The sequence below is a fragment of the Castanea sativa genome, chromosome 1 (assembly GCF_040712315.1).
Source record: "Castanea sativa cultivar Marrone di Chiusa Pesio chromosome 1, ASM4071231v1".
Classification (NCBI taxonomy): Eukaryota; Viridiplantae; Streptophyta; class Magnoliopsida; order Fagales; family Fagaceae; genus Castanea; species Castanea sativa.
Window position 1 is genome coordinate 78780171 of NC_134013.1, and position 24530 is coordinate 78804700.

The 24530-nt window shown below is 33.7% G+C and overlaps 2 protein-coding genes and 1 long non-coding RNA gene across 3 annotated transcripts; 1 reads left to right on the top strand and 2 right to left on the bottom strand.

Moving 5' to 3' along the window:
* Nucleotides 1-3247: 3247 nt before the first annotated feature.
* Nucleotides 3248-9062, top strand: LOC142622036 (uncharacterized). The gene is made up of 2 exons (XR_012841858.1): nucleotides 3248-3573; nucleotides 8304-9062. It is a non-coding gene; the product is annotated as an uncharacterized LOC142622036 (long non-coding RNA).
* Nucleotides 8125-10858, bottom strand: LOC142622035 (putative glycosyltransferase At5g20260). Its single transcript, XM_075795445.1, has 4 exons — nucleotides 10607-10858; nucleotides 10354-10505; nucleotides 9420-9783; nucleotides 8125-8787 (listed from the first exon to the last, which is right to left on the bottom strand). Exons 1-4 carry the CDS (start codon nucleotides 10856-10858, stop codon nucleotides 8125-8127), a joined length of 1431 nt encoding a protein of 476 aa, XP_075651560.1.
* A 10133-nt stretch (nucleotides 10859-20991) lies between these two features.
* LOC142641499 (heptahelical transmembrane protein 1) lies at nucleotides 20992-24322 on the bottom strand. Its single transcript, XM_075815937.1, has 4 exons — nucleotides 23771-24322; nucleotides 23516-23608; nucleotides 22003-22060; nucleotides 20992-21889 (listed from the first exon to the last, which is right to left on the bottom strand). The coding sequence occupies exons 1-4, from the start codon at nucleotides 24079-24081 to the stop codon at nucleotides 21218-21220; spliced, it is 1134 nt and encodes a 377-aa protein (XP_075672052.1). The 5' UTR covers nucleotides 24082-24322; the 3' UTR covers nucleotides 20992-21217.
* Nucleotides 24323-24530: the final 208 nt, after the last annotated feature.

The window sequence follows — 24530 nt, forward strand, 5'->3', positions numbered from 1 at the left end:
TTGAACCTACTACTTTGTAGTATTTCAAGTGGCACTTGGGTTCCATCAGGTTGTCGAAGGAATTGATCCTCTAATATAATTATTGATCTTAACACGTTATGAAAATGACGACTAATGGTTTCACGGGAACGACAAAAAAAAAAAGGACATTGTACGATGCGTCTGATTATGTGCTAGCATGTGAAGAAACTTGCCAACTTGCTCTTCAACCGTGGCACGTTGTGTGTCTTGAAGATCACCATCTCTCCACAAAATGTCACACAAATCTTGAAAAGCTTGTGGACCCATGCATATTACATCATATCATTTTTCACTATTCCTAAGTCGAGACATTATTTCATCACGAACTTTTTGTCTTTCTATGGTTGATTGTGTAGGAATGTGGGGAACACATTTTCTTTTTAGTCATTGCCTTTGATGGATAATGTAACACAAATAACGGCATGCAGCATGAACCAAGGCTAATTTTCACATAAAATTCGAAAAAATTATGGTCTCAAGTACCTCATCATTCAAATCCATCTATGTAAAAAAAATAATTATGTTATCAGTCCAACTTAAAAAATTATGGGCACATGTTCTAAAAAAATAATTACGTTATTAGTCTAACTAATTATGAATGTGTTGTTCCTCAAAAAATTATGAATGTGTTACAACTAATTTAAAAATAAAACTTTTAAACTATAAACATTAGCATTCATTAACACAAAAGACAATGATAGGAATTAAAGCACACGTAATGGAGCAAAAAGAGTTGTATCTTCTTTTGTTCAATTTAACAGCCAAGATAATGAAGTGTTCCTTGACTTGCACGACCATGAACCCAAGGATGCTGTACACTAACTGAGGCTTCATTTGACTAATATTTGTGGCATCCAAGGTAGGCCATTCTTCCCCTCCATTTATCCTCTTAATTTGAGAACATATGACATGACTTCGGATTCTGCCTCTTAAATCCTTTGGTTCAAGACATGTCTTTCTTTCTCAAGAGACCAAAATAAAAAGACAAAAAGGGGATGACAAGACTTCGGATTTTGCTTTTATTTCTTTTTTTTTTATTATCAGGTTTTAAATACCTGACCAAGCCTACAACAATGCCTCAAAGAAAATTCCCAACCTGATAAGAGCTTAGAAAAATGTAAAACAATACATGATAGTAAAGTGTAATTTAAATAAGATTATAGAGGGACACTAGGGGTGGTGGGGTCATGCATTTGGCCTATAAATAAAACCCTTTACAAGGGATCATGGATTCCTACTGACTAGAAAATAAAAAGGGATCGGAGCAAACAAATTTTTCAGTTTAAATGGCCAAGAGGTAATCATGACTCATGAGCTAGCATTTCTATAGTATCATTTTAAGACCATATAATAAATGAGATTCTGCACAGTATCACCATAGGTAATTCACTTGAAGGAAGCTTTCAAAAAGGGAGACAAAACATCATTCCATGTCTTTACAGGACCAATCACAAACCAATCAAAAAAAAAAAAAAAAAGTGAAACGCTGGCTGAGAGGATTGCAGATTTTATTTTATTTTGTCAAAGATGATTAGCCTTTGCAATATTGATGTTGGTTTATCATATATACATTTACTAATCCCGATTTTGCAATTATATATATACACACACACACATGTGAAGAATCAAGATTATTTTAATTGATGATCCAGAACCATAACTGACTCCATAGTTTTGAGACCAAGGCATTGCAGTGTAGTTGTATATAAACTTTCACTAAACAAGTAAGTTTCTTTTCAAGTAAGAAAGTGTTCTTCTTAACCAAGTAGGTAATTATCTATCTCTACACCCATGTTGAATTTTTATGCTGGTTTCATAAGCTAGGACTGGTCCGTAAAAAAATTTTGAAGCAGCAACAATGTTACTCTGTTCCAGCATACCGAATACAGGGGAATGAAAGGAAAAAAACAAAACACTACGTGTATCAATGATAGGAATTAAGAACACATGCACCCGAGTTCATCATATAGTTGAGTACGGCTAGTTAAGAAAAAAATCAATGAAAGCAAAACAATTGAAAAACTTTTTAATAGTAAATAAATCAATGAAATCAAAAAAATTGAAAAACTCACAGTTGGGTATGGCTGGATGAGACTAGGAGCAGCAGCAAACTGCATGAATCAATGAAAGCAAAACAATGAGTACGGCTAGTTGAGGAAAAATCCATGAAAGCAAAACAATTGAAAAACTTTTAACAATACCAATAAATCAATGAAATCAAAACAATTGCAAAACTCACAGTTGGGTATGGCTGCAGCAGCGTGAGAAAGGAGCGGCAAGAGAGAGCAAAAATATTGGTACGGCACCTATCAAAAAATATATATTGGTAGAATAAAAAGGGCTAGGATTCAGGGGTAATTTAGGAATTTTAATAAAAATTTTATTAAACCTAAATTCATTCCCACCTATTCCTCCCAATTTAAGGAATAAAAATTTGAGATTTTGAGGACTTAGGAGGGAATGAGTATTCCCTCTTAACTATTCCATTCTCTCCCATCTAAACTCGCAAACAAGAGAATGGATTTTCCTTTCCCTCCGTTAAAACTCCCAAACAAGAGGGAGGAAAGAATATTATAAAAATATTATTTTCATTCCATTCCTTCGTAAACTCTCAAACGGACCCTTAGGCTCCGCTTGGGAGGAGGGAATGGAATGGAATGGAATGATCATTAAAGGAATGGAATATAATGGAATGAAAGGAATGAGCATTCCATTCGCTCCTCCCACTTAAACTCTCAAACAAGGGAATGGATCTTCCATTCCCTCTGTTAAAACTCCCAAACAAGAGGAGAAAAGAATATTTTAAAAATATTCCTTTTATTCCATTTCATTCCCTCCTCTCAAACAAAGCCTAAAGAATAAATAATAATAGAGCAATATTATAGACATAAAAAATTTCACAATAGTTGAGTTGAAAAACCTTTATTAATTGGCAAAAATACACTTTTTGTCCTTACATTTTGGGTCAATTCTCATTTTAATACCTACTTTTTGGTCTCACCTATTTCAATCCTTGAAATAAAAAATTATTTCTATTTTAGTTCCTACTGTCATCTCAGTAATAAGAAAAGAAGGCATGGCAAACAGAGCGCACTACAACTAAACTTCACCATTAAAAAAATATTTTAGTAATCTTATGTGTCACTAGCCCCCACGCCTGGTTAACTTCCCACCACAAAAATGACCTATGTGACCTTATCATCAACCGCCCACATGTGTGGGAGGTTAGAAATAAAATCCCAAAAAAAAGTTTCTTAAATCCCTATTCTCACCATCCAAATTTAAGCTCACAATTCTCACTCGTTTACCTAAAAACCAAAATCCCAGAAAGGAAGCACCAAAATCATTGAACTACGATACTGAAACCCCAAATTCCCAATCGAAAAATCAAAATCATTTAATCGAGGATCTGAAATGGAAGAAACACTATGACTTGAAGAGGCCAACCGCTGGGAACAAAAATTTCCAAATCGAAATGAATAAACAATTCAGACTCTAGGACATTAAAGTGAGATTCAGAGGTGCCATCCACTGGGTATCCCATTTTAAAAGGTAAGTTTTCTCACTCTCTCTCTCTAACTCTCTGTTTGTACTCATTCACTAGTAACCACTCATTTATATTGTTTCTTGTTATGCTTTTACATATTTGGTATTTGTATAATGTTTTTGGACTGTTTGTTGGTGCCTTTCTGTTTGCTATTTACTGGTCAAGGCAGTCCATGTATTCCTTGTTAGCATGTGAAAGTGACTAAAATATTAGGTTGCTTTACACCATGTAAAATATTTTTTTTGACTATCTGTTTTATATTATTTATAGATTCTTGGGTAATATATTATGTCATGTCCTGTTGTTTATTTGTTAAAACTGTTTATTGGGCTTTGTTTTTATTTTTTTTAAATGTTGTGATTGAGGGTATTTGCAAGGAATTTGGATATATATATATATATATATCTGTTAGCAGGCTGGTATAAAATGCCTAGGGTGAAGGTGCATTGTTCCACCTAATTGTGGATGATGACAATGATGCAATGTTCGTGACAAACTTGGTAAATGGTCATAAAGAGATTCATGTATTTGTATAGCGTCCAGTAGATGAGCCTATTCTATTTAATGAAGCTGGAGAGGAGGAGGTTGAACTTGATCCCATGCATTGAGATAGAAGTAGAGTCTATGGATGTAGAGCCTTTGGGATTAAGTGAAACTGAAGATGATTTTTATTATGGGTATTTTGATAATCATGATGGTGGTGGTGATGGTGATTTGTAATCAGACTCAACTCTCACACATAAACAAAGCCCAACAAACAATTTTAATGAATAAACAACAAGACAAGACATAATATACTACCCAAGAATCTGTAAATAATATAAAACAGATCCTGTGAATAGCAAACAAAAAGGCACCAACAAACAGTCCAACAACATTATATAAATACCAAATATGTAAAAGCATAACAAGAAAGACTATAAATGAGTGGTTCCTAATGAATGAGTACAAATAGAAAGTTAGAGAGAGTGAGAAAACTTACCTTTGAAAATTGAATACTAGTGGATGGCACCTCTGAATCTCACTTCAATGTCCTAGAGTTTGAATCGTTTATTCCTTTCAATTTGGGCATTTTCATTCCCAGGTGGATGGCTTCTTCAAATCAGTGTTCCTTCCATTTCAGATCCTCAATTAAACCATTTTCATATTTTCGATTAGGATTTTGGGGTTTCGGTATTATAGTTCAATTATTTTGATGCTTCCATTTAGGGATTTTGGTTTTTTAGGTAAACGAGTGAGAAGTGTAAGCTCAAATTAGATGGTAAGATTGGGATTTAGGGTTTTGTTTGTTATCTGATTTGGGATTTTAGGGCCAAAATGGGAAATTAGCAATATTTTTTAAACATTATAATTAGTAGTTACTGTTTACAAACTATATTTCTTACTAGCATCTCGAGTGTAAGAGAGTCGATTTTGGGGCCAAAATCGAGTCTTTCAGACTCGATTTTCATGGTCTAATCAGGTCTGATGTGGCATTTTTTTCACGTAGAGTCTACTTAAAAATCGAGTCTCTGAGACTCGATTTACAAGCCAAAAAATTTTTGCTCTAAGTCCATCCATTCCCAGAAATTCATAATAACCAACAAAATCCACATTTTGCCTATTCCACATCAAAATCCACCAACCACCGTGGGTTTGTAGAAGATAATCACTGAGCAAAACCCACCTGGGCGCGCGGCGGCCTGGGTCGCGCGACCTGGGCACGCTGCCTGGGTCTCGAGACCTGGGTGCGCAGCTGCCTGGGTCGCGCAGCGGCTTGGGTCGCGGCGTGGGTCCGACTAGGCTTGAGCAGATCAGTGGAGGAAGAAAGAAGTAGACGATAGAGAGGTAGTAAGGAGAGAGACACGAAGAACAGGGAAAAAAAAAAAAAAAAAGGAAGAAAGAAGGAAAGGGGAGAGATATAACATGGAAGTCGAGTCTTAAAGACTCGATTTCCAGGTAAACGCCACGTGGATAAAATGCCACATCAGACGTGATAGACCATGGAAATCGAGTCTTTGAGACTCAATTTTAGCCTCCAAAATCGACTCTCTAAGAGTCGAGATGTTAGTATTATATTTACTTCCAAAACAGTACCTACTAACTATATTCTTAAGCAATTATGACTAATTGACCATTTTGGCCGGATTTTAGTTTTGACCTCCCACACATGTGGGTGGTTGATGATAAGGTCACGTGGGTCGTTTTTGTGGTGAGAAGCTGACCAAGCATGTGGGCTAATGATACATAGGATTAGTAAATTATTTTTTTAATGGTGAAGCATGACAAAAGGGTACTCTGTTTGCCACATTTGCTTTTCTCGTCACTGAGATGACGACAATGACCAAAATAGAAATGGTTTTCAATTTTTAGGGACTAAAATAGGTGCAACTAGAAAGTAGGGACCAAAATGAGAATTGGTCCAAAATGTAAGAACCAAAAGTATATATTCGCCTTATTGATTCTTATACACGCTCACCATTAACATCACATTTTTATCTATCACTAATAATCTACCACATCGGCCAAGTGTGCAATTTTTTGCCCATATATTTATTTTTGGAATAATAAGTATCTTGTACACCATTTACCTCTCTCTCTTAAAAAAAAAAACAAAAAAAAACAAAAAAAAAAAACAAAACAAAACAAAACAAAACAAAACAAAACAAAAACAAAACAATGTTGTTTGCAACTTTGTATGCATTATTAGACACGTTGAGGTTATTGAGGGATTTTTTTTTTTTTTTTTTGCTTACAGCAAATAGGAGGGGAGGTATTGTAGCCAAATTATTCTTATGGGATAGATCAAGCAATTCTACTGAGTCATATAAGACTATTGGTATGATTAGTGTGTTATGAAAAGCTAAAACGTCTTTTCCCACTAATAATCACTCAAAAAAAAATTAGGGATTTGAAAAGTTAGTCTCTATTAATTCCAAGAGCCCGTTTGGATAAGCGTTTACACCATGCAAACGCATGTTTTTGAATCAAAATGCAAAATTCCCATCATTTGGCATCGCGATTTTTTAACAATTGCGTTTTCAAAAATGCCAAATTTGGCGTTTTGGAAATGAAATACAGTCAAACATTTTCAAAACCGCAATATTAAAAACTCATCACAATCAAAATTTGAAGGGTGTTAATACCTAAAATATCCTCAAAATTATTGCTTAATGACAAAATTATTGCTTAATGACAACTTATACCTGCTACTTCTCGTTGTTCTCTATGCAAGTCGCAGAACAACATCACAGCAAAGCTCCAATGGTAGCTAAGACACATTGGGTACTAAGACACACTAGGTAGAGGCTTCTAGACATGGTGTACCCAAATTGAATGTAGCATTATATATTCTAAGTAAAAAAAGAAGACGCACTGGCAAAGCCTCAATTGCACCATCTGCAAGCTCAATCACCACAAATAGAGAACGCCATTGCCGCAAGCTCTTTCTTTCTCCCTCTCCCGTTAGTTTTTCACTATGTTATTTGTGATTTGGGTTTCAACTTTTCAAATTTATTTTGTTTTTGTGGTTTAGAATAGATGGTAGGGCCTGATTTGGGAAAGTTATATTATTATTGAGATTGGTGAATAGCTATTGTGTTGAGGTGAATGTATTGGTGAACAGCTATAGTGGTGGGGTAATTATAATTTGACTAAAATTATTTTATGAGTGTACTTTGGTGTTAGAGTTATGTCCTATTTTGGTAATTTACGCTCAAACAATAATTTTAGACAAATATAGATCAAATGTTTAGTTGACAATAAAAAAACTTCTTTCTTAATGTTCTCATAAGTTTTGTCAAACGCTTATAAATGGTTTTAAAATTTGTGTTTTTAAAAACGTACATTTTAAAAATGCTCATTTCTAAAAACACACTTTTTAAAACAGCTTATCCAAACAAACCTAAAAGACGGTTTCTTTACTCACTTTATCTGAGGTAAAGGATCTAATAAATGTATGGTTATATTAGTAGTAAATATGATATTAAATCTTCGAAAAGAAAATTGCTTGTTTCTATACCATCCATTTTTATGGAATGAAAGTCCACTTAATCACAACTAATCATGGTCTCCCAGCAAAAATCCACATGTAACAATCCCAATTTTAGATGGATAAGAAAAAAAATTTCAGGTGATGAAGATCGTATTATAGGAATTCCATAAGATTAATTATCTTTTCCAATCCCAAAGGAATAATCAGCGGTTTGAACATGTTGTTTTATGCATGTACGTCTCAATCTGTAGCGAGTCTTGGATCGCTAAATTTCTTGACCAAAATTAAAATAAAATTCCTGGCTCTGATAAATTGCTTCAAGTGCAAGTTTCACTTTTTAAAACTTTTCTTTTCTAGGTACAACTGTAATTCTACACAAATCTTTTCTTTTTAATAAACGGACACAAAAAGTTGCTAGGCTAAGTAGGATTATGTATCCCCAGCCAATTACGTAGGAAGAGCAAAATTCACTGAACAACAAAGAGTTACATAGCGGCCAGTGTGATCAAGTTGCTAAGCTAGATTCTAAAAAAAATTAAAAAAAAAGTTTCTAGGCTAAGTAAGATTATGTATCCCCAGCCAATTAAGTAGGAAGAGCAAAATTTAGTCTCCTCAACCACACTGAGTGAAGCACCATGTGAATGACATCAAATGGCTTAGCAGGCCTATTTAGCACAAAATGCCTTTGCACTTTCAATACCTGTTTTTGCAGTTTTAAGTACTTCTCATAGGGTATCCCTTGTAATATTGTCTTGATCTCAGGTATCCTCTCCACTGGAATTTGTATAGAAAATCGGCTCCAATTAAGGACATCACTAAAAGGTAAATAATAACTATCAGAAATGATCACAGGGACACATCCCATGTAAATTGCTTCCACAATTCTAGGACTTGCCACTTCAAATCCACTAGGGCATAAGCAATACTTGGTCTGGCCCATTATTTTGGTGTAATTGGGGCCTTTTGGGAGGTATTCATGGACCTGTACATCACTATCTTTGTCCTTCCAATGCTTGAGTAGGAATTTTCGAATTTGTCCATGCTCTCGACCACCAAAGAAGGCAAGGATTGGGCGATTGTTTGCAGGTTGGCCTTGGTGAGGAGGGCCAAGTGTTCCAAATTCTAGGTAAATTTCAGGTATTGAAACATCTCTTTTGGGTCGGAATCCTTCTGAGGTATTGGCATTGCAGAGGACCTTCATGAAGTTCTTGAAGAGCTGAGGATTGTCATCTGACACATCTGGTGCCTGAATTATGGAATAAGAATTTGAACATTAGAAGAATCTAGCCAATATTGAGGAGGCTTGAAGCGTGAAGTTAGCAAGGATTTTTTTTTCCCTCCCTGGGTGCTAATAAAAGTGGTATCACTTGTAGAAAAAGTGTTAATAAAAGTATTACCCCTAAAGTTATATCCTGTTTACGTCAGCAACTTATTCATTCTTATTTTTTGTCAAGTGCTATATAAACTTATCATGTATATTTAATTTGTCTAATAAAATGATATAACGTCACATGATGAAAATAACGTAACATTATTTTATTAGACCAACTAAATACGTGTGACAAGTTTATATTACACTTAACGGAAAATATGGACAGAAGAAGTGCTTATGCAAATGTAATATAATTTTAGGAGTGAAATCTAACAATCCCAAAATTTTAGAGGTTCAGTTTCCACTTTAGTCTAAAATGCATATTGATCTCTCTAACATGAAAAATGACGTAGTCAATTCATCATTTGGCCTTAGTATAAATGTATATTTTGACATTGAAAAGCCTTACTTCTTAGGAATGGCAGTGTATATTGCTAATAGATATGTGATCTTCTTCAAAATAAGAAAAGCTAAGTGCCCCAAAGAAAACAATGAGCTTTACGTACCCAATCGTGACACGAAAGCATAAAATGGTCAGCACCACTGCTTCTGTTCCAATAAGAATGCTTATCTGCTACGAACTTAATGTAGTCAATTACAATCCTTTGAAGCCGATCACGATAGAAGTCAGTTTTTTTGGTGATAGGCATATAAACAAATTTGACAATGTTGGCTATGCTAAAGGGCATGAAAAATACGTGTGCCTCTTCGGGATGGCTAGCCCTGAAGGGGCTTTTATCCCTTTCTATTTCATCGAAGAATTGCCCTTCTATGGCGTAGATGTGGTTCAGTGGCCCACTGTGGATCAAAGGTTGCTCTCCTTCATTGTAGGTCCATACCTTGAACCTCTTCACCATCTCTATGTGGCTCCTGGAGTGATTACGTGTAAATAAACTTTGTTACTAATCTTTATATATATATATATATATATATATATATATATATATATATTGTCTTTTATGAATAATTGTATGTTTTGAACATGAATTTACATTTTAATTATTTAAAGGTTTTTTAATATAATTTTATGGGATATATAAAAAGCTGTTAAAAAAAATCAATTACTTTTTGAGTTTTTTCCTTTTTCTATAAAAAAAAGTTTCTAAAAATGCTCTTTAAACTAATGTTCTTAGGACATCTGTTAATATTTCACTTCATTTAAGAGAAATTGAATCATTGAATGCCCAATGTACAATTATAAGTTAACATTAATGTCTGGAATATAGTAAAAGTAGACAATGTCTAGAATTGTTTGGGAACGGGGGAGATATATAAATGTATCTTTCGAAGATTACCAAAGAATATTACAGAGAAAATATTAATTTGGAATGATTTCATCTCATGTTTTATATTAAATATTATGGTATATACTGTCACATACTGAAAATAAAATCTTAATAGTAATGTGGATTAAAGTAACTTGAATGCTATAAACTTAACTGATGAAAAGAGTACGGATTTCTATAAATGGATCCTCTAGGGATAAATGTCTCTTCCTTCTCACTTGTATAGTTCCTCAACTGAATCGCTTCACGAATTGCTGCCCTTGCTTTAGCTAAATCTTCTTCAATTCTCTTTACACTAGTTTTCTTCTGTACATGGCAAAAATATCAACAAAAAAATTCAATGGTGATCATTATATTACAAACAAGTGAACAAAGACAACTTCACTCAAAGAACTATAGTTGCTTACTTTGGTGCTGCTAGCCTTGTGAGTACTGCTTTTATACAAAGAATAATTCGAGAGAAAACCATCTTGGGAAACTCGCATTGGGATTGTGTCTTTGGTTTTTCTAAGATTAAATGGGGTGAAAGAAGAATAAAAGAGAGTGGAATGGTACACCTCGTTTAAGGCGGAAGAGGAGAAGAAAAGAAGGAGAAGGAGAATGATAAGAAAAGATGGAAGTAACACTAAAGATATGGAGCTGCAGAAGCCTGAATTCATGGTTTCAGCTCTTTTCTCTCACTTTTCTGCGGGACAGAGGAAGATATGGGGAAGATCATATGTGAGCTAGAGGAGAAGTTGCATGCAAGCCTTTTGCAATCTTCTGCTACATCCAAATTTATAGAGAGGAAGATTTTGACTAGTAAATGACCCCCAGCATAGTCATGTGACTTGCATTTAATTTCATTTGAATAAAAGACTGGTCACTGATATCGATAATCACAATATGTAAAGCATTGATGAGTTTTTAACAGCCAAAGCAAGAAAAGTTGGCCACTTGGCCCTATATATGGGCGCTATCGGTGGAATAGTGTACCAAAAAATCCCATATTGCTATAATGATGTTCGTCACTGGAACTAAATAATGGTCTGGGGAAAAAGAAAACTAAGGAGTTACATAAATCAATTAGAACTTTATTATGCTGAAGTTCACTATAGTAAACCTTTTGGAACCACATGGTCACGAAATGATGGTTGGCTTTGATATACTCTTGAGAAAATTTATAATTGTAATGTCTCTATAAATCAAGCAAAAACTGAGAGACAAATTTCACAATCACCATTCTTATGAGGACTGAGGAGTACATATAATTTTAATTACAAGTTGTATTTGCTAATTGAAAAATTTTAGTTTTGACCCACTTGTTTTTTAATATTTGAAACAAAAATTTAAGAAAAAAATGGTACTCCCTCCGTCCCATTTAGTTTGTCCTGTTTGAGAAGTCAAACTTTTTAAGGGAACATCATTTATTGTCTTGTCTAACTTTTAAAAATGTATTAATTTCCAAAACTACCCTTAAATAAATTTGTTGATTTTCTTTTCAAATGGAGTAGTTTTGAAAATTAAATAGGGGTATAATAGGAACATTAGTAAATTAATGACTTTTATTATTAGAAACATGACAATATTTTGGGATATCTCAAAATGGAATAGAGGACAAACAAAGTGGGACTGAGGGAGTACTTGAGTTACAAGGTTTTTAGCAACCCATATTTGTTAATTATGTAGCAAAATTATTAATTAATCATCAACTTCTCTCAAATATTGTGTGACCTATGATATAACCAAGAAATGCATGCACCAAATCATAAAGTAATTAAGAAAACAAGAAAGAAAAAAATAGTTTAGATTTTGGACAAAGTGAAAAACTGATGAATCAACTCTTCAGAGAAAAAAACACTCTGGGCAAAGACAGTCCTATAGAGAAGCCACTGCGAAGAAATAGTTAATAATATATTGTATACATTAAATATACAAATACTTTTGTAACCTAGACCCTCTATGTAACCTCCACTAATGACCTTTTTGAATTTCTAATGCAATAGTCCCAAAAGCTCTGAAATCTTTTTATGGTGATTTAATCCACGTGAACCAAAACCTCCAGCACATCCAAGGCACCTCCTTGATGATTTCGTCTATAGGGAACCTCATTGGAATAAAACTAAGTGCTTTCACAAAATAAAACAATCTTTGGCATAATAAGATGAGTGAGCAAAGAATGAGGTTTTTTCTATGAAGTACAAGAAGAAAAGGCCAAAGGTTTTCTCTCTACATAGCATAAATCGTGGTATCCTTTTCTCTGTTTAGGCTCAAGAAGAAAAGATATGTTTAGCTCTGGTATATCTTCCTTTTATTGTCTTTGAAAGTTATGCTACAAATAGTTTATGTAGAGTAAGAAATTACTTAAATATGGCTAAAACCTAGTACACCTCCCCCCCTCTTTTTTAATTAGGAATTCAAACTCCAAATTGTGACTATCGCTCAATCAAAATTGATTCTAGCTTGAGCAAAATTCTCAGACTCAACATAGTTAAGCCAACTTCAAAATATCACCCATTTTGCTATCTATGAATAGCTTCTAACTCATACTTAACTTTAACACAATTTGTTGATACAACCCAAATTTAACACTTATATTTGCCAACACATCTATGAACCTAAACATGGTTTTCAGACCCTGACCATTCATTGAATCGTAAAAAGAAGAGGTTCAAGATTTTTGAGGTCAAACCGAGGTTAAACCGAGGTTGAACCGTGATGACATCATAATTAATTTAATAATTATTTTAAATATAAATAAAAACATTAATTTAATAAAAATAGAAACATTAACTCAAATAGTCTAATTTAATATAGAGATCTATCTTTCAAATATATCATAACTTTTACAAGACAAATAAGAAATGTCAAATCTTAAGCAAATATAAATAGAGTATATCTTTATTTATTTACATGTTAATTAGTAAAACTTGTGATAATAATAATAATAATGATAATAATAATAATAATGATAATAATATAATAATTATTATTATTATTATTATTATTATTATTATTATTATTATTATTATTATTATTATTATTATTATTATTATTATTATTATTATTATTATTATTATAATAATAATATAAGAATGAGAAGGACACTTACCTCAAATAAAATAATATATTTAAATTATCTAATAATTTAAAAATTAAAATAATTATTTAATAATTTATAATTATGAGTATATCTATTTCCAAAAAAAAATTAAATATTATAGCAATACTAGTATTATAATATTTCACACAACTTTTGCTACAACTCGTTATATGATAAGTTATAAGCAGTGAAAAAAACTATGAATGTATATGAGTTCATATTTTTATCACTCACAACTTATGACAAAAATTGTTTAAAAAGTTGTAATATTAGCATTGTTCTAAATATAAATTTGTTGCAATACCGTGGCAATATGGCAATACACGTACATTATGTCACATCATGTTGGGCTCAAAGGCCAAAGCTAAAAAGAAGTAATGGAGAGCTTTCACACGTGGAGAGCTCATCTTTTATTCAAAAATTAAAAGCTTTCAATATTTCCAATGCTAGGCAGCTAGTGTCAGTGTACTGTAGTCAAGTAAAGAGCTTAGGAAACTTCAAAAACAAATACAAAACAAAGAAAGAGAAAGTGAGATACCTGACCACATACATAACAAAGTTCAAGAAAAAAAGAAGAAGAGGGAGACGGACAGAGAAGAAGAAGAAAAAAAAGAAAGAAGAAGAAGAAAGAAGAAGCAAAAGAAGAAGAGAAGCAATTGCTTCACAGCGCCACCCTGCTTCGTCGTTGTCTTCTTCCTTTTCTCCTTCTTCTCTGTTTTCTTTCCTTACAAATGAGTTGCAGATCTGAAAAAATGAAACTATGCGAACCACAAAAACCAGCCACAGTTCATAGAATCATACGGTCCGGCCGCGGTTCGAGCGGTTTCATGCTTTTTTCGCATTGAGAAGTTCTTAGTTTTATTAGAACTGCAATAGTGAGAGGTTCACGGTTAACCAAGTCGGACCGTACAATCCTGTCCAGGTCTGAGAACCATGAACCTAAACACTCATTAATGCATGAATGAGAATATTAATAACCTTTCTTTAGTCCTAATGCTTTCACAAGATAACAGACAAATGACCTTGAGCATAATAAGGACATAATAACCAGGTAAGGTGAAGCTTAAGGTGCATGAAAATAAAAATAAAATAAAATATTTTGGTTTTGAGGTAAGTGTTTGATCAGAAACTCCTTGAGTCTGGTGCCCTTTGATTTCATAAACTTCTTGAGACTGCTGCAGTTTGATTGATATGCAAGTTATATGATGCTAAAAGTCCAACAAGATCATGAAGAAACCCTATAGTTTACGTCAAGATGCTTTGGAAATTGTAATAAGCATTGGCATTGGCATTTTGCAATGGGGAATTTCAACTTCTTCTTTTTTTCTCTTTGCCGCCCGGGGGGAGGGGATTGTTGCCACTTCGCAGCCTAACAGGTGATAAGTCGACCGGCTCGAGTAAACAGTGTCAGTGATACGTAGACTTTTGACCATTTGAGTAATTTATATGCAAGTAAAAAAATATAGTTGTCATATTTTGCATGATAGATTTCAAAAGGACAAAAGCTTACTATAAGCTTATGATTTTATTCTCAGAAATTAATTTTAAAGGAATAAAAGCCTTAACAATTGACGACATGCTTTTTCATTATCATTAGCTAAGAGATTTTTTTTTTCATTAGATAAGCGTTGTTAGCTATAGTCGAAGAACACCAAAAAAATTGACTAATTCGTTTGAATGTTTTTAGAAAACACAATATTTTCAAAAATATTACCGATTTAGTAAAAGTTTTCCCCAATATGTTCCCACACTAGTGTTTTTTCTTTTCTTTTACCTTTTTTTTTTCCTTTTAGTGAATTTGAAAAGAAAATGTTGCGTTTAGAGAACAATCCCAAGAAAGTAAGAAGAAATCTCGAAGGTATGGTCTAGTGGTCATTAAGCCTCATTTCATCCATGAAGTAGCTGATTTAAATATTTTAGCCAACACTTCGATGTTACTCGCAAGGAATTCATTCATGTAAGTACCCAATAAGTGTGATACAGGATGGCTACACATGTCCGAAGATTAGTAAGATACTTTAAAATGTTGGACGCCTATATCAGCAAAAACACACACATACACACAATACTAAGAAGTTATTTCAGTTTTATTTTAACAGTTTTCATACATTTTTTGTGCATACAGAAAAATAAATTTTAGAAACATATTTTTTTGTTGAATGATGATAAAGTTTTCCCTAAATCAAGAATAGCTTGAAAACATAAAAGAAACTCCCTTAATTAAAGACAGTACATCTCTCAAAATGATCTGAAATTGATTCCCCGAAATACTTTCCCTAATTAAAGAAATTCCTATTATCAATTCTAGGAACTTCAATTGTTTTTGAGGGGTGTTGGATGAATATATCTCTAATATAGGACTCCAAAGTCATCCAATGATCAAGATCAATTGTTGACCTAATGGAAAAAGGAGAGAACCAATGTATATTGCCTAGCAACGATCGCAAGAAACTATATATCAAGCCTAGTTATGGTAGCATGGACCAAAATCATCAAACCATGTGATGATCCTCAAAAGGTTGATGCTATGGCAGTGAAATAAGCATTGATTTTCACACATAAGATGAGTTGGAAGAAAATTTTGGTTGAAAGAGATGCCTCACTTGTAATGGACCCCCTAATGAATCGTGGAGTTGAAGTAACCACCATGTATTATAAAGTCACATGTAGTTAGTAAAAGACGTTGTAAAACAAAAGGATTAACTTTTTCTTGTCTTTGTATCTTTTTTAGAGTTAATACGCTGGGTAATGTTGTTGCACATGAGCTAGGTCAATAGGCCTAAAAATCATTGTATTCGGGGTTAGTTAATTCTTCTCTCTTTTCTGCAAGGCCATAGTACTAGTGCATTGTTCTAACAAAGAGTAAAACTGTTCAGTAGTCAAAAGGGAGAAAGCAGACAGAATTTTGCATATAAGCTCTAAATTAAGAAAAAGCCAACCAGATTCTCAAAAAAAAAAAAAAAAAAGGCAACTAAAGAAGAACAAGATTCTCATATTACAGTAGTAAAATATAAGGTCATTCGAGCTAGCTAGGCCTGACTATAGATCGTGTGTGTGTGTATATATATATATAGCAGGAATGCCCAATTTATGAGAGTTAATTTTTTCCTTCTATAAAAAGAAAATTATGAGGGTTTTTTTATGAATATAAATAAATATAAGCACCTCTTTTTGTTAAAGATCAAAGGCATTGCAAGTTTCAGCAATGGATCAATTTCAACAATGGTCTACAGTACGACATGTAGTTTAGCCTAAGCTTCTATCTTCTGTCATACTACAAGTCGCTAATTCTTAATTAGTTAGAGAGTAGTCACTTGTCATCTTGTAATTCGTTGATTTAATATTTTGTTAGATAGTTAGTTTGAGGCGGTTACTTAGATGAATTAGTTAGTTTTCTTTACTTCTTCTATGTTTTGTCTGTTATTGTTTATAAGCAACTTTCCCAATTTGGAATACAAATTTTAAAACTTTTAAGCAAAACTAGAGGACAATCCAATAAATATAAACTAGCCTCATCACATGCGTTTCGCGCGTGCGATGAGGCTTTCTTTCTTTTTTTTAGTGGTAGCAAAAAAGAGAAATCTTTTTTTTTTATATATATAATTTTTATTTTGAAAATCTAATTTATAAGTGGATAAAGAAATTTAAAAATTAACAGGAAATTGGGCCTATTTTTTAGGCAATGTTTTAGTGGGAGTTAGAGTTGTCCTTTAGTTTTGTCTCTACTTAAACATAGGAATGTAGAGGTATTTTAGAACAAAAAATCCGGTTCAAACGGGAAAAACTCCTTAAATAATAGTGTGTGTGTGTGTGTGTGTGGGTGTGTGTGTATATACAATAAACAATAGAGGATTGTGAATGTTATGGTAAAGTTCAAAGACGAGAGAGAGAGAGAGAGAGAGAGAGAGAGAGAGAGAGAGAGAGAGAGAGAGAGAGAGAGAGAGAGAGAGAGAGAGAGAGAGAGAGAGAGAGAGAGAGAGAGAAGAAGAAGAAGAAGAAGAAGAAGAAGAAGAAAAATAGTACTAAAGGGTAAAATACTATTTTGGTCCTAAACTTTACTATAAGTTTGTTTCTCATTCCTAAACTTTAAAAAGTTATTTTTTTCATCCCCAAACTTTATAAAGAGTTTTTTTTAATAGTTTAGAGACAAAATATGGATGAAAAAAATAACTTTTTTTTTCAATGGTTTAGTGATGAAAAAAGATATTTTTTAAAGTTTAAGGATAGAAAGTAAAACATTTTCAATAGTTTATGAACAAAAGATAAACTTTTAGTAAAGTTTAGAAACTAAAATAGTATTTTACCTTATATTAGTAAAGAAATTTACATAAAAAATTTAATTGACAAACGAAATGATAATATTTTTATGCAGCCAAGGCTAATATCATCAAACCAAATTAAACCTCGTGGCCATAGTGAGAGAAAAAAAAAACCTTTAAAAGGACTAGTGAAGTAATAATAATTTGTCAATTTTCGTGTTCTTATTATTAATATCTAATTATAGTTTTGTTGGATATATCCATATAGATTATGCATCCTTTCGATATTTTGTACCTAAATTTCCTGTTCTTATATTTGCAAAAAAAAAAAAAAATTGCAATAAAATCTAGCGTACAAACACTACTCTTTAGCTAATAAGCATTGCTTCGTTTGTTTCAAAACCACTTGATTTACATTTTGAGTGGTATGGTTGTGTATTTGTGAGGGAGAGGAGTATTCAGGTTCGGGTTTGATCGAGTAGGTGTTTTGTTGGTTTTGAATATGGGATGTTGACTAGGGTTTGGTAGTGGCTATTTCAGGTGTTCGATTAATTGTAGTTTGTTGTTTGTTTGGTGGCTCGTGTGGTACTGGTTATTGGATTTTAGGAAGTCTATGGTGGAGGCCTACTGTAGTTTAATTGGTAGTGTTTGTTTGTTGGATCATGAGCCCGGGATTGTGTTAGATTGCTTGGGACAATAATGATGGTGGCTGTCCGTTTACAGGTTTGCTTTGGCTTTGTAACCCGTGAGTTTTTTGTGAAATTGCAAGTTGGGCCCCAAATAACTTTTTTTTTCTTTTTCTTTTTATGAACAAAATGGGTGAGCGGGAGATTATTGTAACGGACGTCTATAGGTGTGACCATTGAGATACTAACCCGTTAGAAAATGTTAGATTAAGACATAGTTACTGCTGTCCGGAGTGACCACAGATCTCACCCTAACCTCAAATGGCTAATCTACCGATTTAAATTGGTTGATTCAACTATGAATCTAAGGTAGTTAATTTGCGCAATGTTCAAATCAAAATGAAAAGTAAAGCACTAATAAACACAAAAATATAAAGAGATAAGAATTTGTTCACAAAATGTGAAAACAAAAATGCCTATCAAGGTAAAAACACTTCCAGGGACAAAACCCCCCACAAGGTAAATTTTGCCATAAGAAGTTGTTGTGGATTTGCGTTACAACCTATACTCACACATCGTCATACATGTTGACAAACTACGTACCTAAGAGCATCCACAGCAGTGGAGCTAAAAATTTAGCTTTTTAGCTTCACAAAAAGTTACTTTATCTATTTTACCTATACATTTTACAAAACATGCTGCAGCAGTGGATCTATTTTAACTTTCAACACAATAAAATAATATAAATCTCACAATAAAATAATATATCTACTACAATAAAATAATATATTCATTACAATAAATAACAATCACAACCAACTGCAACCGCTATCACTACCACTACCACTACCACTACCACCACCGCCACCGACTCTTCCACCACCACCGCCACCGACTCTTCCACCACCACCGCAATCGCTACCGCCGCCCACCGTCACCGCCGCCACCGCCGCCACGTAATAGAATAATATATTATTTACAATAAACAACAATCACAGCTACTGTCATCACCACTGTACTACCACCACCGCCATTGCAACTGCCACCACCACTACAACCGCCACCATCAAAAAAATTATTTTTTTCTCACCAATATTAAATAGTAATAATCTACCGCTTAAAATTTATTACAAAAATATTATAAAACATTATTTAATTTTAATTTCTTATTATTCTTTATTTTATTTTTCTTATTTATCTTATTTGTTGGTTTCATCCAAATCCACGTTTTTTTTTTTTTCCTCTTTGTTTGCTTCATTTCTTCAATCCTCTGAACTTTTCTTTCTGAAAGTGAATGAGAGACAGAGAGAGGCACGGTGATAAAAGAAAGGAAAAAAAATGGAGCAAAACCCAGAAGGATCGGCGGTGAGCTCAGAAGGATCGACGGTGAGCTCAGAAGGATCGGCGGTCAAACTCAACCAAAAACCCAGATCAAACTCATAAGGATCGGCGGCGTGGGTCTGAGCTAATCGGCGGCTTGGAGGGTCGTTGACGGTGTGGGTTTGAGAGCTTGGGATGGAGTGGGTCTTAGTTGATCGGCGGTGGGTCTTACCAGGTGGAACGGTGACGTTGAAGACGGCAAGGGCCGGCGGCGGCGAGCTTCAGAGAGTTGAGAGCTTCGACGGCGTGGGCTGAGGTTGATCGGCGGTGAGCTTGAGAGAGTTGAGACGGCGTCGGCATGGGTCGGCGACGAGCTTCAGAGAGTGACTGTGAAGAGAAAGTGAAGGAGAGAGTGAAATGGAGAGACTTCCGGAGTGACTGAAGAGAGAAGACGGCGTCGGCGGTGGTGGGGGTGAGCTTCAGAGAGGGCTGTGAAGAGAAAGAGAAGGAGAGACTGAAATGGAGAGGCTTTCCGGAGTGTATGAAGAGAAGAGGGATAGCATGAAATGAAAAAAAGGGAAAGAGTCTGATAATGTTTTTTAATCCTGCCCGGAATAAAATACTATTTTTTTTTTATAACTTTCAGCTACAGTGCTCATGTATTGATACATGAGCACTGTAGCGCAAAGCTAAAAAATTTTAGCTTTGCCTCCACTGCTGCGTATGGGATTTTGTGGTTTGAGTGGAGCTAAAATAGCAATATAGCTATTTAGCTCTACTGCTGTGAATGCTCTAAGCTCTTCACTCTTGCTAGTTATCACAGACTCTGTCTTGTTTCTTTTATGTGATCCGTTTTGCAAACAACCATCACTTGTAAGCCAATCTTTTGGCCACTCCAAGAGCTTCTTGAAGATTTGAAGTCATTTATTTGTTTTCAATGAACACACATCCAATACACGTGGGCAATCAAGATAGTTGGATCAAATTAAGAACCTCTATAAGATATTTAATGTATAGGTTGCAAAGACAATTAATTAGTATATCCTCAAGTTTAATCTTTATTTTTGCAGCCGCCTTTAACTCTGGAGATTAGGGTTAAATTCTAGCTTTTATGTGTGAAGGGACTAGGGTTGAGGTGGTCACAAAACTGCTTTTGAAGGTAAAATTGTAACCTCCATAAATGTAACTTGTAAGGGGCATGTTTGTTTTTGTGGTTGGAAACCGTACTTCAAAGTTCAGGTTTTTATAACTTCATTCTTTTTTTTTTAAGTGCAATTTAAAAAAATAATAATCAAAAAAACTTATTTTCAAAATATTAAAAAATGGTGCCGAGTACCAACATGGACGCTTGTTGCTTTATTGACCTACACAGGCAACACTTTTGGGGAGCATAATCATAAATTTAATTCATTTTTATGTATCTAAAGGTATCTTACCATCAAATACCGGTAGTCGTCTTCCAACATTACCGACCAATTTCTACAAATCTTGATTTTATAAAGAAGAAAAAAATTCAGATCTTTAATAACAGTATATTCTCCTTATAAACCAAATTACATGTGCACTCACAATTTTTTTTTTTTTTTTTTTATAAATATGCACTCACAATTTGATGATACCATTACTCCCAAAAAAAAGGAAAAAAATAATCAGTTCAACAAATTAATAATGTCCCTATCTACATGAATCAAGGCATAAACCGAAGTTATGGTCACACATAACATAGGCATACTACATAATCCTTTCACAATTGAGTGTCTGTTGGGAATCCAAGATAACAAGAGTGGCACCATAGTGAGCCAATGCACCCATAATCACGAAAACATGAAAGATTTGATGACTATGCCCTGCCAAATCGAACCAACCAGGCTTCCACCTCTCTGGAATTCGAGTAACATAAATAAATGTCCCTGTCAAATAAGATGTGGCCATGGCCAACTCATATGCTAGGGTAGTATTGCGCTGAGGATTACCCCAGTTGACAATAAGAGCATGGATTGTTGGGACAATGCCAAATAACCCCATGGATGAGAACAATAAAGCTCGAAATCCACGATATTTGCTACTTGAAAGTGAAGGAGAAAGCATTGTAACAACAGTGAATATGCCCATTGCCGTGATACCACCAAGGTAGACAAATTGCCAACGAGGGTCGCATTCGAATATGTAGTAAATTGGAGGAAAAAAGGAGGTAATGATCATAATGGTTATTCCAACATAGTCCATTCGCAATAACATGAGGTTTAAGTGGTGAGAGTGACAAGAAAATAGGTGGCAAACACTGCTTGAGAGGAGGCAAAACATCGAGCCACTTAAGAAGACAAAGAATGGCCACCTTGATGCGGTGGCAATATCCATTTCTGGAGACGTTACATCCTTCAAATTAATGAGTTTTGTTGTCTCCTGCAAGATTAGTGTTATTAATGTTTGTTTCTTCAAAATCAACCAAAATAAATTGGGATGTATTTTAAGTAAAATAGCTTGGAGTGATTTGACTTGATCATAAGGTAACTTACTACAATGAAATCTTTGGAATTATGAGAAATATTTGTTTCAGCACTATTAAGCATAGACCTGCAAGAACATTACAAAGGGAATAGGTATATATAATGAGGGACGTGTGATTTCAACTTTATAGATACAAGGATAAATTTTAATCAAGGAGAAATATATGATAAAATTATTGCAAATTTTACTATAAAAAAAAAGTTCAAACATGAATAAATGCCTTTATCTAGAAAAAAAGTGATTTCATTATTACTTTTGAGATTAATGACACATTAGTAAAATTTATGAAGTATCATGATTAATTGGCATAAAAAGAGTGCCATAAATAATCATAAATTCTTAGTTGTCCAAAGGAGATTTTCCTAGCATCTAGATAACTAAGACCTAGGAAAAGGATTTGCCCATTTCCATCATATAGGGTCCACTCCTTATGCAAGAGGAAGCAATACTCTTAGACTACCCAATAAATTTTCATTTAAGTATATATAAACTACATATGCAACCTTTTCTGATCATTGGAACCTCAATTTGATAAATATCTAACTTTCTCTAGACCTCTATTTAGTGAACCTTGACTAGGGACCAAAAATTAGTTGTGCCTATATTTCCCATCAAATTAATTATATTCAATCCTGAATTGACAAGTATAGTTCCATCCACATCCAGGGTTAGTTAAAAAGCTTTCTAACTTGTAAAGCATTCATATCCAGCTTAAATAGCATAAACCCATAAATTTGGCCAATAAACCCCAAAAAAATACATCCACATCAAGTCATGTAATCTTGTCCAAATTTAGGAGTCACTATAACTAATGCAAAACAATTTTTTTAATAGTCCTTGTATGTGAAGAGAATGAAATAATTAAAAAATAAGAAAATTTGTTATTTTAAATAGAGTATAGAATAAATAACCAGATGTAAAATGTTTTAAAATGTGGTTAAGTAAAATAGAAAATATAGATTTTTATTTTAAAATAAATAGTAATTTTTGAGTTGAGGTGAATGCTCTAGAGGCAAAATATATGTGACTGAAGATCAAACAATCTATAAAACAAAATGATTAACTAATAAGTACACAACATTTTGCAAAACAAAATTTTTACAATATTAAATTGTCAAGTTGTTAATGATAAATAGTAAAATAATATTACAGAGGATGTCATATGAAATCAAAAACTATTTCTCAATTTCAACATATTGTGAAAAACATGTTGCATATGTTTGACTGTTAGATAACTGGCACCACCGCATGTGGTTTTGATTCTACAGGTTTGCTCCAACTGTAACTGTTGAAAACTTTGAATCTTTGATCCAAACCTACTTAAAGTAATGCAACACTTTATTTATAATCAAAATATGTCAGGGGATATTCCCATCAAAGATTCAATTGCACTGTATATATATTTTTAAAAAAGGTTTTCCTATTGATTATCTTTTCTTGAAATTAAAAAGAAAAATCAATATTTAACTGTACTTTCCAGTCCCCACAAGTAAAAATTTTCAAAAGAAATCTTAAACAAACCTGGTAAAGAAGCCAAGAAGATCAACAACCTGAGGCACTTCCATCAAATTCGCCACAGTCAATCCCAAAAATAAAATGAACCCAAGTAAATGCCTGAAAATACGTAAATTGTGAACTAAATTAAACTAATAATTAAGCACAAACCCTGAAAATAAACATCAAAGTTCATGCATATAGACAAATAAGAGAAATGAATTAATTCTATGTTTTATAAAAAAAATAATAATAAACCAAAGATAAAAACTTTAGACATACGTCCAAACATTGAGAGTTTCATTATGCCAACGAAAAATGCTGAAGAGAGCTTCCTTGAGAGGCCAATTGGCTCTGTAGTAATTGTGTATGAACTCGTTGTCCTTCATGTAATCCGGCAACTCCCAAAACGACACCAGAGCAAACCGTTTTGTTTTTTCACGGTCTTCATGATGATGATCCTTACTCTTCTTGCTCTTCTTTGTGTCATGAGGAAATGAGTTGTTGATGATGGCGGCCTCGTTGTTGTGGTGGGTTTGATCCATTGCTTCTTTTCCTTTTCTTTTCCAAACCCCTCCTTCAATGAAACTCATTGTCCGTACAGTGACCAAAAGATGTGGGCGAGGGGCATGAAAATATAAGAGATGGGTTTCAACTTTCAAGTCTTTTTATGAAAGTTGTAATTGAAGCATATGCTCTCTCTCTCTCTCTCTCTCTCTCTCTCTCTATTTGTTTGTGTGAGTGTATTATGCGTAGAGTTATTGGAGAACTCACAACTACCAACTGCCAAATATAAAGACTCTATCTCTCTCTAATCTCCATGGGGTTGGCCAACTCGTTCAGCTCTAGCGGTAGTGGTTGGTTAGCTGCTTAAAATTAATTAGTGTCATTTTCTGGTCAACATGAAGAAGATCAATTAGAGACCCATAATCTAACGATTAACCACCAATGTTTTATTAATTGAAAACTTTTTAGGGGGAAAATTGTTAGTATTGGTGAAAGCGTTTTTTGTGTTTCCAGTTTCCACATTTGTGTCATATCG